Genomic DNA, 16,459 nt, shown 5'->3' on the forward strand with positions numbered 1-16,459 from the left:
AAAGTGCTTTGCTGCCAGATAAAAACTGCTAAAAATTGAGGCACAAGAGCAATCCATTTATAACATCCAAAAATTTCACTTAGGCAAGCAAATCAAGCACACTACATAAAAACAGATATTTCAGAGAAAAATTGTAATTTTGCACACTGTTCTTTAAAATAATACCAGCAAGAAGGACTTTAGTGACACCAAAAAGCTGTTTAGAAGAGAGGAAGAAAGGCAACCGAAATGGTTGCAGGACAAAGTCAGAGAGAATTGGCCATACATTTTGTCAGCGATAATAACAAGCGGATTTGAAGTCAATTCTAAAATAAACAGTTACTATCAGAAAATATGTGCCATGTCAATGTAATACGGAGAATTTCCAAAACACTTTCTTTGAAAATATAATTTCTAACGCTAAGAGATTTTGCATAATCATAGTGTTTCCAGTTTTCTATCTGAAAGCGAACTAATTTGACTAGTTACCAAGAAAACCTTGGCTAGTGAAGTACTGAATCACGAGTCTCATTTATCTGTAAAGCAGTGTCGATTAACCTTAATTGAGATCTCATGGCAGGAATATCAACAAAAAGAAATTATTGAATGCTTTTGACCACTGGAATTTCTTAGATTGATGCTACTTGATCACTGCATTGACGTTTGCTGACTCTCAATTCTGCCATACAGTCTAAGATCTCTGCATATATTCCTTTGTGAAATTCACATAATATTGCTTTGCTTATGAATAATAAACATCCCCCCTTACAACCTTTTTAGTAGATGTTTAACTTACAATCCCACTGGTTTCAGAAGTAAAATAACCAACATTAATTCCTTCATAAATTCTGAAGTCTATAAAGAAATTATGATTACATATCTCATATTTGACTTTCCTTTCAGTACATGCTATCATAAGAAAATAATTACTAAGAGCCAGATACTTTCTAATAAATAAAAGCTTTCGATGATAAGTAATAGATAAATTGCATTTCACTAATTAATTATCTTTTTAAGTAAGAAGTAGAATGCGAAGTTAAATATAATGCTTTACCCAACTGAAAAAAATTATAAATATATTTAAAAAGGCATGCAAATGATCTGTACGAAATGTTTTGCTTACATCGCTTGTTTACTGCACAGGGAGACTTCTTGAGTCATATGTTGTCTGTAACGAATTGCTGCTTTAAAATGTCGAGAAAAAGAATTTGACAATAAAGAGAATAGTCTAGTTTTCCCTTAAGAAAATTAAATTTTAGAAAGGCCATTATTAAATTAGTTAATAAACTTGTTAATGCTGAGAAAATGCATCAAAAAGGAGTATGCTGTTGTAAAAATAAAAGAACTTGAAGGAAAGCATCATTAAATGAAAGAAATAAATTCCCTGTAGCTAGTAACAATAACAACAACAACAAAAGCTGGGCTGTCTGTGTAATTTCTCTCTCTTTGCCAATCAGGGTATCATAGCCAACAATTGTCCACGCTTTAAGTTTAAACAAAAAGGACCTTAAAATGATGGTACAACATTGTTAAAAGAAAAACACAACTAAATTAAAATGGGCAAAAAATGCAGTGATATGACCAGGTAAGCCGAGGAACTTGCTTTCTTAAAAGAAACATTTATCTAGATCGGTCTTGACTGTAGCAGGTGTTAACGACATGACTTTGGCAAAGAAATAAGAAATTTTTCAAAAGCTAAGGGGAAGGAGGCGAAATAGAAACCTGTGGATGTTTGATAAGATGACAGTTGTGACACTGTCATAAGCAATCAAAGTATAGCATCAGTATTTGCTGTGAGAATATTTAACATAATTTAGGACATTATTAAATGGAAGTGCTTGGATTTTTCAACTTAATAATGCTTCATGATGTACATCTGACTCCCACAATAAAGACGTTGAAGAGAAAATATTGATGTCGTGAACTGATCATCAAAAAGACCAGGATGTAATCTGATTTAAAGTTTTTAAAATACCTCATGATAATTTCAAAGCTAGTTTATAGAAATCATAAACAACATTTTTCTGCAAAAGAGTTAGAAACAGAAATATCATTTTGGGATAAAATAAATATTAAATTCCTGAGGAAATTAGGCGTAATAATGATTTATAAAATGTAACTTATTCTTTTATGTACTCCTACATTTGAGCAGCAGATATTGTATGTACATAATTTATGTCTTTACAATAAAGTGGAATGAAAATATATCTTTATGCTTATATTTTACCATTAAGGTTAACCTTAAACTATGAATTAAAACTTTATGAAACCATTTAGATTAAGGCTCTTTTATCCCACAGTGATATTTTTAAAAATGAAGAGTGCATAATATATTTTACAGGGCGATATTTTGCCATTTCTGACCCATCAGTGAAAGGAATTCAGAGAACATTCAGAGAAAGTTTTACATTTAAATGATTTCAGAACAAAAAGCATAAAATCATAGAATATTGATTATGCTGTTTAGAATACTTAATGTTTAGAGAATACATTTAGTAACCCAGTCTAACGTAGTTATCGAATGAAGACCGAAAATATCTAGGCAGGATTCATTCTTTATGCTTCCCATTTATATATATATTCTTCATTTTTACAATTTGAAATCAAATTAGATAGCTTCACGTCTGTTAAAAACATTACGAAGAAATGCGTCGTTATTCGATTGCTATCTCCACATATAGTGTAGAGACATTAGGTTTTTCTGAAGCAGGAGATGTGAAAAATGAACAATGCTCTCGCTGCGATTCGAACCACGGACCTCTTGAATACGCTTCAAACTCGCTGACCATAACACCAAGAAGGGATACTAAGAAGGTGGGAGAAATACCTTATATACTCCCCCTTTTAATGGGCGACTGGGGCTTAGGGGATCCAGTCGCCAAATCCTAGTGGTGGAGAATCATCATCCACCCCTTTTTTTTAGTTCGGGTGCCATTGTAGAGACATTAGGCACTTTTTGAAGCAAGAGAGATGAAAAATGAGCATTGTCCTCGCCGGGACTCGAACCACGGACCTCTCGAATACGCACCACTAATGCTGACCATTACAACACGAAGGCATCCTCGGAAGAAGGAGAAATACCTTATACTAGCATGTCCCTTTTATGAAAATTTGATTTATACGTATTTTACAAGAATATAAGCTTTCACGATATCAGTTACATAGTCAAAATTTCTTCTTCCCTGCATGAAATAAAAATATGTTATAGTTCTGCTTCTTTAGCGTACTTTTAGGTATATATTTTGCTCAATATTGTTATTTAATTTTTGCTGATCTATAGGCTCAATGATATAATATAGAGGGTTTAACACCTTTGAGTTTAAACTATCGCCTGTATTGTGAAAAGTTTTGGACCCTTACCTTTTATCTTGAGGCTATTCTTATATTATACTTGCATTTCATTAACTCTATAGACATATTTTTCACTTTTTGCACAACAATGCTCTTTTTTATTAAAAGAATCAAAGGCAGCCCTAGAAGGGCAAAAATGTTCTGCTGATTCTCGAGTTTTCACGCGTATGTTATTTAAAGAAACAGTAGTGCCATAGAATTCTGAAGATAAAGCGAGCCACTGTTCAATATCAAAATGAACTTAATTAATGAAGGGCTTGCTTCCATTCTTTGAGATTATAAAACGAGTTAAAATTTTCAGCAATGAGCCAATACAGTAGCTCAAATACAGTAGCAAAAGAATCAAAGGCAGCCCTAGAAGGGCAAAAATGTTCTGCTGATTCTCGAGTTTTCACGCGTATGTTATTTAAAGAAACAGTAGTGCCATAGAATTCTGAAGATAAAGCGAGCCACTGTTCAATATCAAAATGAACTTAATTAATGAAGGGCTTGCTTCCATTCTTTGAGATTATAAAACGAGTTAAAATTTTCAGCAATGAGCCAATACAGTAGCTCTTCATAAATGTACGCACATATATATTCAGGTTTTTGTGGAAATAAAAATGTAATTAATGCTTTGTGTCAAATTTAGTTTCTGATGACCTTAATGCATTTCAGAGCAAAATATATTTTAAAAGACAAATGCTTTATTAGAAACTTCCTAGTTTATGTTATGATTCGATTTATTTTCCCATATGACTGCTAAATGTCTGAATTGCACCCTAACTATTCATTATTGCTTACCGATTTTTTCCTTTTTTCCTCCACTTTTACCTTTCTTCATCTATTGACTAATTTCAAAAGGGGAAAAATATGCATCTTTATAAAATAGAATGAAAATGCAAAGATGTTAGGATTTACGCAAATGTAAAATCAAATGCACAGTCACCAAGCATAAAAATATAAAGTCACTAAGATTTATTAAACTTCTTCAATCAGTTATGCTAAGATGTCTAGAGCAATAAATTTAAACACATTTTAAAGTTAAAAACACAAAACATAAATTTATTTAAGATATGTTCATCAGTGAAACATATCCTTGAGTGCTTTATAAAACGTAAGTTGATAATTATACTACCTCGTACCTTTATTAAAATGCTGTAAAGAAACTTGTTATTTCAACATTTACATAAATATAATAGGATCATAAACTGAAGAAAATAAATTACCGAATAAGCTTGTATGTCCATAAATCTCAAATAATTCATTTCTTGAATGAAAACATGCACTCTGAGAAAGTTTTTGCTGTAAATATTACAAAACAAAAGTGTTAGTTTATTTACAAATAGAATTAGCTGTATCGAACATTCAGATTCATGATTCTGGATTCGATAAGTAATTCAGTAAATCAATAATGCAATAATTTTTGAACTTTCTGAAGGCAAAATCTGCAGATTTTCTGAGACATTAATGTATTTTAAATATTTAATTATAAGTTTTAAAGCCAGACATTTTGCCAGGAAAATTTTCTAATTAATATAAAGTGCCTCAAAATATTCTTAACTTGAATAAAGAAACTATCATTCTGAAGCCGTTTACTTACTGCATGGCGATAAAAATTCCCTTTATGAATTAAACGTATGATGTAATAAATAAAATTATCAGTAAAATGCATTATGAAGGTTAAAAAACGTATTCTGATAAAAGAGATAATCCCTTTTGCGTTATGTATATCGCTTATTTATCTAAAATAATTTGAAGACATTCGACGATGTTGCAGTTGCATGAATCTACAATCAGTTAAATTAAACTGACAACAACAAATGTTACCGCATTTCCGACTGAAAGTTTCGAATTTTTTTTACTGATTATTTTTAATTATTAAATTTTGAGGTAGGAAAAGTACGAATATGTTTTCGAAGGTAGGGTTACGCAAGTATTTATTTTCAGAATGTACATTTTAAAAAAAAGAAAATCCTGATCTTGTAAAGCAGATTTAAAGCTCTAAAAATTAACATACACCTGCAAAATTTTGAAATTTTCCGTAAATATTTGCTAAATTTTAAAGAAAATAACATACCAGACCATTTTTACTAAATTAGCATATAGAATTAATTATTCGGTAAATTAGCATATAAAGTTATCTAATATAACATACAGAATTAGTCACTACCTCTGCTAGTTATAAGAATTTAACAGAAACGATTGAATAAGATAACTTTCTGTAATCTCACTAATATCAATTAGAGTAATTTTTTAAAGGTATCATTAATGTAATTTCTTAAAATTCATACATCTGAATTAAATTTTAACATGCGCATCATTTTGCTCTGTGATCCCATTTGAGTTCCAAATCACACTGAAATAAATGCTGACCTACACTGTAATCAGAAGCATCCATTTCATTAGAAATTTTCTGATTTATTTTAGGTGAAATTAATTTTAATGCCTCCAGATAATTTTCAAAGCACATATATTCAATGAACGCAGGACATAATTAACATTCCCCCCATAAGTTTTAAAACTGTACAATTAAATTTTCTTTTATGTGTCGATTTATGATTATGTCTAGCAGCCCTTTCTGTCTAAATTTTCTGAGTTCCATCGTTTAAAGATGCATTAACTAAGACGTCAAGTAGTTATAATCCATTAAGAATCATAGAGATATTCTGTCTCCTTGAATAAATCTCTTCGTTTTTTCATTTAGATGGCTCCCGCTGATATAGTTAGTTCTATGCCGCAATGCTCTAAGTACTAGTACATTATAATTTTTCACATATTTTTCATGAAAACAAGGATGCAAAATATTTCTCGTGGAAATTAGGTTTCACACTTTCGTGTAGTAATGCTGAATTTCTGTGAGTGAATATTAGAAATTATCGTGCTTATAAAGTTCACTACCTTACATAAAAGTTTACTGCATTTTCTGGTTTTGAACTCATTAAATTCTGTAAGTAAATATTTTATTATTTTCTCGAGTAATAATAGAATTGTTAAAAGGGATCCAATTACTAAATATTAGGAGCAGAAAAGTTTGCTGCTGTTAAAAGTGTTTGGTGCTGCTAGTAGAATCAAGAAAAAAATACATTAAAATGTGTGTAACTTTGAAAAACGAAATAACAGCAATAGAAAAAAGGGAATGAATCTCAGGAAAATTTTGAAAAGTGAGTGTATTTTTCAGATTTTTATACAAAATAAAATAACAATTTCCTTAGTTTGTACTATTAGTTACAAACTAAGAAAAAATTACAGCAGAAGAATCATTATGGAAAACTATTAAAAGGTATTCTGAATTACCGGAGCTAAAAGATTTAAGATAAATGAAGAGTGGAAAAGCATAAAAAATTTTAGGCTACAATAATTTGTTTGAAAATTTTGTGTTGCATTTTTACTCAGTCAAACACTATGCTGCTCTATGATTAAGAAAGCGGTTGCTGTTGACAGGAGCTTTCCACCCAATATTATTAACCAAGCAGTTAAAAGATTTTCATCTCAACCAATTAAAACGCACCCTCTCGTTTTAGGAGAGGATAAGAAATCTGTTCTCATTCTTTTCTTACAAACGATTAGCTGTAAAACTGCACGCATTTTACAGAAATTTACCTTTCGGGTCGTTTTTCCTTCTATCAGTAAAATTCCCAGTTGCATACTTAAAGACGCCATTCAGGATATGAATTCACGGGGTATTTACAGGATTACTTGCCAGTGTGATTTAATTTACTTTGTTCGAACTAACAGAGGCTTAAAATTTCGCATTAAAGGATACAAGGCATACGTTAAGAAAAAAGAAACAAAAAATCCTCTGTTTCCCAGCACTGTTGGTCCCCAAATAACGCTTTCCAATTTTCTGCAGCCAAACGTATTCAAAAAACATTTTCCATCGGTGAACTGGATTTTATAGAGGCGTTTCACATTAAAAAAATCTTTGTTCTTTTTAACGACCTTAATTCCAATCCATCTTTACCTTCAGCCTTTAAGGAAATTATGCTTTAGTTTTCTTGTTTAATAAATAAATGGCTCTAGTAGCTTGACATCCTTCCAGTCATTCTTATCTTATCACCATATTCTATCTCAATCATTTGAATTTAGGCAGCTAAAAAGATGGTTCTGAATTTAAACCATCGAAAGTAGTCCTGTAAAATTTACAAAAATTACACTGATTCTTGTTGTTTAACTTCTCCAATAATAGCATTTCATAGTTTCTACAAAGTGTAAAGCAAGTACCAGCCAGTTTCTCTTATCGAGTTCTTCTTAAAGTCATTTATGAAGAAGCACATTTTCCTGAAAGTTTTCCTTTCGTGAAATAGCTATCCAGATGCTAGAACGTTAACATTAATGTAAGATAATTTACCAGACGAAGTCCGAGCAGTAGTGATAGTTTGGCATATTACTAGTATGTGACCTTCATTAGTTCATTTAAGGGAACAATTCGATGTAAAAGCAGATTTTCTTGAAAATTTTCTAACTATTATGATATGAATTCCAAGCCCATAATATTACAGTACTTTATGAAAGGAATATATGCAAAATGAAAATTTACTTCCTCTCTTATATCATCGTAATTTCCATTAATATACCTCTAATTTTCAGTATTATTTGAAGCAATTTAAATGAAAAAACACAAACAAAAGCTCTAAGAGTGACTAAAAGCACACAGAAATATTGTACGGCTTTATTATCTCACTTGATAAAAGTTTCATTCAGTGGGACGGTTTTATTTGCATGAGCACGATCTATAAAATCCGGTTTAAGATCAGGCCATCGCTGGAGTACGAATTCTTGAAATTCCAAATTAGGCCATTCTGACGTTGATAACGTCACATCATAACGAGTATCCCTAGAAAGGAATCATTGTTCAAAGCATTAAGAGAGTACTGACAAAGATTGAATAAACTTTGATAAATAACACTTATAAGTTATAAACAATATAGTGATGAATGAGAAATTTAGCATTTGCAATGTTAGAAACACATTTAAATATAATTTACTGTGAAAGGATAAATGTTTCCATTTTGGATTAAATACCGTTTTTAATAAAGGAAAACTCCGATACTAAATTGGAACCTCATGTTTGCAAATTCGTCTAAAAATATTAAGGATTAGAGATACTTAGTAGTATCACAAAACTGTAAAGGATAATCCAAAAACAAATGCCCAAGGATATTTGAATTTGACAAGCCACGTAAAGCTGTTCATCCTGAAGGAGAAAACAAATCGTTGAGATTTGCTGGGTATGATGGTGGAATACCACAAGAGAATACTTCAACGGATTTAAAAGTTTACATGAAAATGTTCTTTACCGATGAAAGCAAATTCAATACGTTCAGTTTCTCTGGTCATTGTAAGATTTTGAGGTAAAGAAGCAAAGAAATAAAAAGGGAGAAACATTTGGCTAGGGAAGGCTATGCAGGTTTTTAACTAGGAACAAGTCATGGAAATTGATTAATAATAAAAAGCAATGTTTTTCTTTGAACGTAATATGGATTCAATACAGTGTTCGAATAAAATGCAAGATAATCTACAATCATCTGTGCACAGTGTAAAATTTTTAAATGAGTAAACAGCAGCCGTGACGAAATTTAGTATGCAAAAACATCTTGATCGAACATGCAAATGATCAAAGTTTCAAGGTAAATGAACAGAAATTGAGATCACAGGGTGCATTTCTAGTTCGAAAAGTAAAAAACCAGTAACAGAGGCGGAAAATTTAGCTTTTTTTGTTGCTGCCGTTGTAATTCCGTAAAGGAGCAACTAAAGAAGCCATTACGGCGATATCGAAGACCTTACAGACAACTAAACGACTTCGACCGTGGTCGCATTGTAGGGTTGCGTGAAGCTGGGTGGTCATACCGAGCAATAGGCCGCCACCTGCAACTTACAGACACTGCTGTGCAAAGATGTTGGCAACAATGGTTGCTACAAGGAGATTGCCGACGAAATGAAGGCTCTGGGAGGCCAAGTATCGCAAATGCGAGGCAAGATAGGATGATTGTTCGCCAGACCCCAGCCGCCCCAACGGTATCATTGTCAACTATTCAACGCACTACAGCCACGTCTATACTTCCCGTGGTACCGTCCACCATCTCTACCGCTTGTCTGAGGCGGGGTTATGCTCACAGAGGCCTTTAAGACGTTTGCCTTTGACCGCACAGCATCGGCGGAGTCTTCTGGAGTGGTGTCTCAGCCGATCATCATGGCTGCCATCAGATTTCCATCGTATAGTGTTCAACAATGAATTCTACTTCACTTTTGAAGCAGATGACCACCGCGTTCATGGCTGGAGAGGACGGGGCCAGCGGTCCCAATCAGCCTTTGTTTTACAAAGGCATACAGCCATAATCCCTGGTGTGATGGTGTGGGGCGCTATTTCTTATGACAGCAGGTCATCTTTAGTCATCCTTCATACATCTTTAACAGCTCAACGATATGTTGATACCATCCTACTGCCGGTTGCATTATCCCTCATGGCACGTCATCCTGGGGCCATTTTCCAGCAAGATAATGCCAGGCCACATACCTCTCGCATATCTCTGGACTGTCTCTGTGCGGTTGATTCTCTTCGTTGGCCAGCAAGGTCACCAGACCTTTCACAAATCGAGCATGTCTGAAACATGATAGGTCGCAAAATTCTGGCCCCACAAAATATTGCATATCTGGAGCGACAACTGATGAATGCGTGGCTGAATGTGTCGCAGGATGACATTAGGAACCTCTATCACTCCTTGCCGCGGCAAATTGAAGCATCCATTGCCGTCAGGGGCGGTTCGACAATCAATGGGTGATTGTGAGCCGTGAACAGGCACTATGACCTTGATTTTTTAATCATTTTATTATCTGTGTATGAGCTATACTCATATACAATTTCATCAAAACAACCACTTCCTTCATGGTGCTTCTATTTTTTTTCTATAGAGTGTGTAATAGACAGATAATAATTGGCATTGAAGTCAAATGGAGCATTCAACAGATAAATATAAAGCTATCCAATCACACTTCTTGGATTGTGAATATGTGAGTTTTGTATTATGCTCAATATTAACTCAATTATTCGACTTCAATCCTACAGTAGAGCGAAAAACGATGATATATAAATAATTAAGCGAAAAACTGAGCATTTTTGAAAGATATCTCCTAAATATTTGAAAAGAAGCTGCACAGCTGATCACTATAAAGTTTGTTTTTCATTCCTAAAAGACTGCAAGCTGCTATAGAGTCCAAAGTAAGTATTCTAAAGTATTAATTCATTTACAATCGAATCACTCCATTTTTAGATAAATTTAGATGGACAGTTTCACTAAGAAGCATTTTTTATTTGATTTATAAATGATATTTCTATATTTTGCTTTTTACACAATGTGTGCTGATTTTAGTGACTGACTGACATGTTGGAACGTTACTTAATGTGTAAGGAGTATAGAAGTGTAAAACAGGCGTTTAATAATTTCTGAAATAGCTGAAAGCCTGCGTTTATAGTTACTACTAATGTGGCAATTGCTACTTGTGTTAGGTTTTCAATTAACAAAAGCGAAATTAGGCAATAAATTTAGAATGCAGTAGGAATTGAATAAAACTCTGTCGTTTTATCGGCTATCAGGTATAGATCCTTCTTCATCATGAGAAAAATGTTTGCAAAGAAAGAAAGAGTGACGATAATTTGATACGGAAAACAATAGGCGGAGCAAAACAAAACCAAACTTGTTTCTTTTCCAAAGGGAGGACGTAAAAGAGTTTGAAATTAATCATTCATGCTAGAAAATTTCTCTTTCCTCTGATGTAGATGTTAATATATGGTATTTCAAATTTCTGTTTGAAGCAGAAAAAAGGAATAAATTAGGATATGAATGCGTGATTATTTTTAATTTCATCTGAATCTGTATTCTTAATGGAAGGGCACAGAATTGTTTAGAGAATGCTTATTACTTATTAATGAGTTGTTTCTTATTACACGCTATGGTAATATTAGTTGATGCTGGTGCTGAGGCTGGAATGACATCTTTGTTATTTTCTGAAAAGCATAAAAAATGTATCCTAACATTTCAAAATTTTTCAGTTGATTAGAAAATATTTAGTTAGAGTTCTTATTATGGGAGTAATTAAAAGGCACGTGACATGAATGATTTTTTGAGACATTATTAGATTAACTGGTCAAATATTTCTTATGTACCATCATTGTATCGAAGTGTGAAGATAGCTCTCAAAAATTTTCAAATGAAATTAAATCTACAAAGACAATCTGCAAGAAGACATGCTAGATGTGTTATTTCCATTATTTATGTCCAAATCTGAAATAAAAAGAGTCTAGAGCTTAATCATATTTAAATACAAAAAGAAAATTTAATCTGCTTAGCAAGATACGAAGGGCAATCAAAACATTCGTAAAACGGGGTATAAGAAACAAAGTTAAGTATGCCAAATATTTTTTTATTTTTTAATACAGTTCTTTATTTTGACAATGCAATTGCCAGCGCTACTGTTGCAATTTCATGCCAGATAGAAAACTCTTTCTTACCTTCTAAAAACTGCACACTTTCAGCATTCATGACATCATCATCATCATCACATGAAAAACAGATGCCACGGAGATCTTTCTTTAGACTTTTAAACAGAACAAATTTCTTAAAATAAGTATGAAGGATGAAGTCATACTATGAATCTTATAGCATTAACAGCAGTTGTTGCCTAAGCCGAGGTGTATGATGCGCTCTAGGATAGTCAGTAAAGAATTAGTTCGTCAATTTCCCCCATCATTTATTCTTAATTTATTTGCATAGTTTTTCCATTAATTATGCATTCCTGAGATTGTTTCCTAACGTTGAGGACAATAAATTATCAGAAGTTCCTTGGCATCCCAGAAAACTAACCATTTGGCCAACTCTAATTTGGTTAGCGATGCTGACGCATGAAATTTCTTGTTCACAGAATATAATTTTTCATGTCATGCTATTTTGTTTATTCTCATGATCGAAGTAGTACACTCATGTTTTATACACTGCCATATATCTATATTTCAAATTCCTTGGATCTTAGCGAAACATTGCTAAAAGTGCATCTAAACTCCACACACCGTTTGTTTTATGCGCCTCGGTCAACATTCTGTGTAACCACCGGGCTGAGAGTTTCCTGATCATGAGATGTTTTTCTAAAATTTATTCTGTTTGACCTAATAAAAAGGCCCACAGTCTCTGCTTACACGCACAAATTTATATGTTAGTCTATCTGTTATAAAAAGTTTTACACTTTGCTAATCATTTACTTGTGATTGAGGTGGATACAAGACCATTGCATATACCATCATTACCATTGGAAATTATTCTAGGGTGAAATTCTGCTGCCCGTTTGGCAGTTGTGAATAAATAGAAGTGCTGTCTTCTAACATTTTTCATAAATATTTCATAAATATTTATTATAATTTCATAAATATTTATTATGCTTTATTCTAACAAGTACTTTAAACATATTTATTTTACCACAGCTCAAAATTTGAATTCGTTCATCTATGAAATTTAGGCTTTGGTTATTTAAAAAAAATTAACAATTAAGCTACAGCTAGCAAGTTTGCCATCAGGATTTATATTTAGAAAAGTAATGTGCATATAAATCTGCCCACTTTTTATTCCCCTTTCTGCGAATGTTTTGAGATCATTCCTCGTACTGCTTATAAAAAGTAACAGATTACATATTTATGTCGAGCAGCAATATATTATAATATAAATAATTTATATTTAGTGCTTTTAATTATTATTATATTTTAAAACTTAGTCAGCTTAAAATACTTTTCTTTAAGGCAAAACATCATGTTACATCAATAAAGGACATCGACTTACTCGCAAGCAGGTTTACATAGAGTAGCACAAGGATTGTTCACGTTATCGTCAAAATTTTCCTTGAAATCTCCTTTACATTTTTCTAAAATTAAAATTTAGCATGTATGTTTTTGCAATGCGCTTTAAAATATCTTTCTTAAAATTTTTTAGGAAAAAACTATTATTAGATTTGAATTACAAGTAGTTGCATGATAAAACTACAATATAGAGCACTTATTATCTAATACATACTCAAATTATTATCCCTAAGGTGGAAAGTTCAGAAATAGTTAATTGTAACTGCAAAATTCTATAAGATAGTATTGTGGAAATGAAAAATAAATGAGGGTAATTCTGTGTGCTGTCCAAACAATTTTTGCTGCGTTTTGTTTAGAAACTAAATAAGAAGCCATTAGTCTACAGCTTCCGAATCAAGATTGAAGAACTGATACTATCACAGCAACAGAAAATAAAATTTATGTGAGGAGGACTAGCTTTATGCAACAAAAAAGAATCTCATTTGATATTTTTAAACATCATGTACCGCTAATGTTTAAATAAAGCGTTTTCTTTGGTATGTATAGCGAGATTTGCGCAAACATACAAGTAAAATTAAAATTTCAAATAAACCATTAAACGCTTATAAAGCAGTGTTAAAGCTGCAAAATATGTTTAGTATGTGTTAATCAGAAAATTGCTTTAATATTTTAGTATAAATATAATTTAAATGAGTCTTACATTATCATTGAAAGAAGATGTTAATTAGAAGCGCTTCTGCTAGGGTATGTTAGTTCTCCAGTCTTTTAAATCTTTAAACAATTTCAACAAGCTAATTATAAGTATTTTAAGAATAATATTTCCATATACTAAAGATATTATTTAAGAAAGAATGTTAGAAAAGAGAGCTGAGGCCTTTTTATCATTAGTGCCTTTAGTGCACATATTCCGTGCTTTTGGGTAAAAAAAGTACTTTGATGTGGCGTAAAGGTTACTCGCATTTAGTGTGTAGCTGTCATAAACGCTCGGGGGAAAAAATAATAAAACATAACGCTTTTGGAAACATAAACGCTCTTTTGGAAAGAAGTTTTGTAAGAGAGATTATTTAATAAGAAAATGCTCCACTTGAGCTATGGTTCATAATTATTCGTCTCAGACACTAGGAGAGTTACCTAGATACGCGCCTCAAAGTATTATTACTCTAAAACTAGGCTGACAAATATAGGCTTTGCATGTTTGCTTTATGATTGTGGCAAACACGATAAGGCTGCTAGCCTAAGGGAAGGCCTGCCTTTGTGAAGACAACCAACGGAAATAGTTGATTTTCATTTGCACACGAGAAAAGTATGAAAATGCCCATGTAGCCACTTTTTTTTATCGGGATTTGAACCCGAATCAACCTAATAGAGATCAACGACAAAATAGGAGCAATGAATTTACAGGCATAAAATTTTCTTGTAAAATCACCGCTTCGAAGCTCTACCTTTTCAGTATGTTGGCCTTATGTTGAGACTCTGACATAAACACGGAGAGATTTCTTGGGATATTGATCTCCTCTTCTTAGATAAGGGCATTCAGCTTGTAAAGATATTAGAATTTTTTGGAAAACAGAAAATGTGAAAAATCAGGCATGTGAAATATGAAGGCGAAAATTCCTCATACTCTTTCACACTTACAGAATAGTTAGGGATGGAGACGACCCAATGGCTAAACTAAGGTGGTGGCGAATTATCATTCATAGAATTGTTTAAAACTAAATTATAGTATATGTAATTTGTTTAAAACTATTTTCTTATCTACGCTTTAAACAGCGTCTTCATTCCTATTTTAATCAGTCGTCAGGAAGGGAAGGTTTACCCTTCAAGGTGACTTTACTTTGTTTCAATTTGATCATCATATGGCCGGGTTTTAATTTTGGGACGTTGATGCAAGCCTACCAATTTGTATGTAACGTTTTCTCCGTGGGGGGGGGGGTTAGAGTGTTCAGCGTGTGTCCCTGTTGAATCGCGACTCTTTTCGAGGGTTGGAATGTTGTTATTGAAAAGTAAAGGAGTCAGCTTGTTGACCAGGCTGGTGTCCTTGGCTTGCGGTGATGGAAGGAAAGGCCGAGATGGTCCAACTTCTTGAAGCTGAGTGTCAACGTTTCCCGTAAAAGGAGCTGCAAAGGTTGTTGGTGCTTGGCTTCCTTCCTCATCGTTTCCTCGCCAAGTACGAGAATTGTCGCCGTGAGAAGAACAAGTGTCGGCGGGGTATTCGAAAAGTACACGTGTTTTGGGCCAGCTAAAAAAGGCGAAGGAAACCCATGGCAGCCACTAACTCTCCTGATCATCCGAGGACAGGCCAGGGTAGATCATCACCTCTTTACAATCTTCGTTATTAAAAAAAATTCTTTCTGTTTACTTTAAGATTAGTTTGCTGAGTTCCTGTTCCTTTCCGTGTCTGTCTCCGTGTTCCTCTTGCCTGTTTGAGGAAGAATTTTTTTCCCTCTACTGACGATAGCGTCACTATATGTCGTGATGATGAAACGTGAAATTCAGAAGTAATATCAAATTCCTCCCCCGGTTAGTTCGGTAAAAATATTATTACTGTTGTTTTTAAAGGACAAGGTCCTATTAATATAAAATACCATAATATAATTAAACGCATGGTTGAAAAGTAAATCAGAAATGTTGCTTTTGCAATGAATAATATGTAAAACTAATGATGTAAACATTTACTCGCATCTAATTTATTCCTGTGACACTTCTGTTTATTGTAATAAGGAAAATGGATTAGTGTGAAAATTGATTGTATGAATTCTTGTATTCTTGTACCCCCGGTGTCAACCGGTCTCTATAGTTTCACTGGATATTAATATTATGCTGTTTGAACAGAAAGTATATTCTCTTGTATTAATTTTTGTTATTAATCTTTGGGAATTTTTAAAATTTTCTTCAGTACTAAATTTTAGTCCTGTCACCTGTTTAATGTAAAATCAGTTACGTAACACCAATTTACTTAATAAATATCTGATATTTAATTTAGTCTGTTTATTTCTTTAATAGTACACTGAACCCAAATAAGCTGGGTTATTACTTAATAGAACGCATTCTTTCCTTCTTATTCTATGTTATGTATACTCTGAAATCTGTAGGTTCCATGTTACAATATATTGTATGAAGTGTTGTCATGTATATACAATATTTGTGAATATATTATATTTTTTAACATTTACAATAGCAACATACAATGGTACCATTACAAGTTATATAACATATATGTTTCGTCTAAGTCTCTAGCTTTCCCTTGAGCTGTTACCAACAAAGATAAGTATCTGGCTTTATCCTTCCATTCGTTTGCATTTTTCATGA

At 32.8% G+C, this 16,459-nt stretch overlaps 1 protein-coding gene across 2 annotated transcripts in view; it reads right to left on the reverse strand.

Moving 5' to 3' along the window:
* Positions 1–16,459, reverse strand: part of LOC146992960 (acid-sensing ion channel 1C-like) — a 50,987-nt gene that overhangs the window by 13,971 nt on the left and 20,557 nt on the right. Inside the window, exons 7-9 of one of the 2 annotated variants that reach the window (XM_085809247.1) lie at positions 13,134–13,215; positions 7,994–8,146; positions 4,539–4,614 (exon numbers count right to left, since the gene is read on the reverse strand). In XM_085809247.1, the coding sequence (XP_085665373.1) occupies positions 4,539–4,614; positions 7,994–8,146; positions 13,134–13,215 (311 nt within the window). The remainder of the gene's footprint in view (positions 1–4,538; positions 4,615–7,993; positions 8,147–13,133; positions 13,216–16,459) is intronic. The other variant, XM_085809248.1, reaches the window with a different exon arrangement.

The sequence above is a fragment of the Stegodyphus dumicola genome, chromosome X2 (assembly GCF_044657685.1).
Source record: "Stegodyphus dumicola isolate Sdum_Otavi_A_Nest chromosome X2, ASM4465768v1".
Classification (NCBI taxonomy): domain Eukaryota; kingdom Metazoa; phylum Arthropoda; class Arachnida; order Araneae; family Eresidae; genus Stegodyphus; species Stegodyphus dumicola.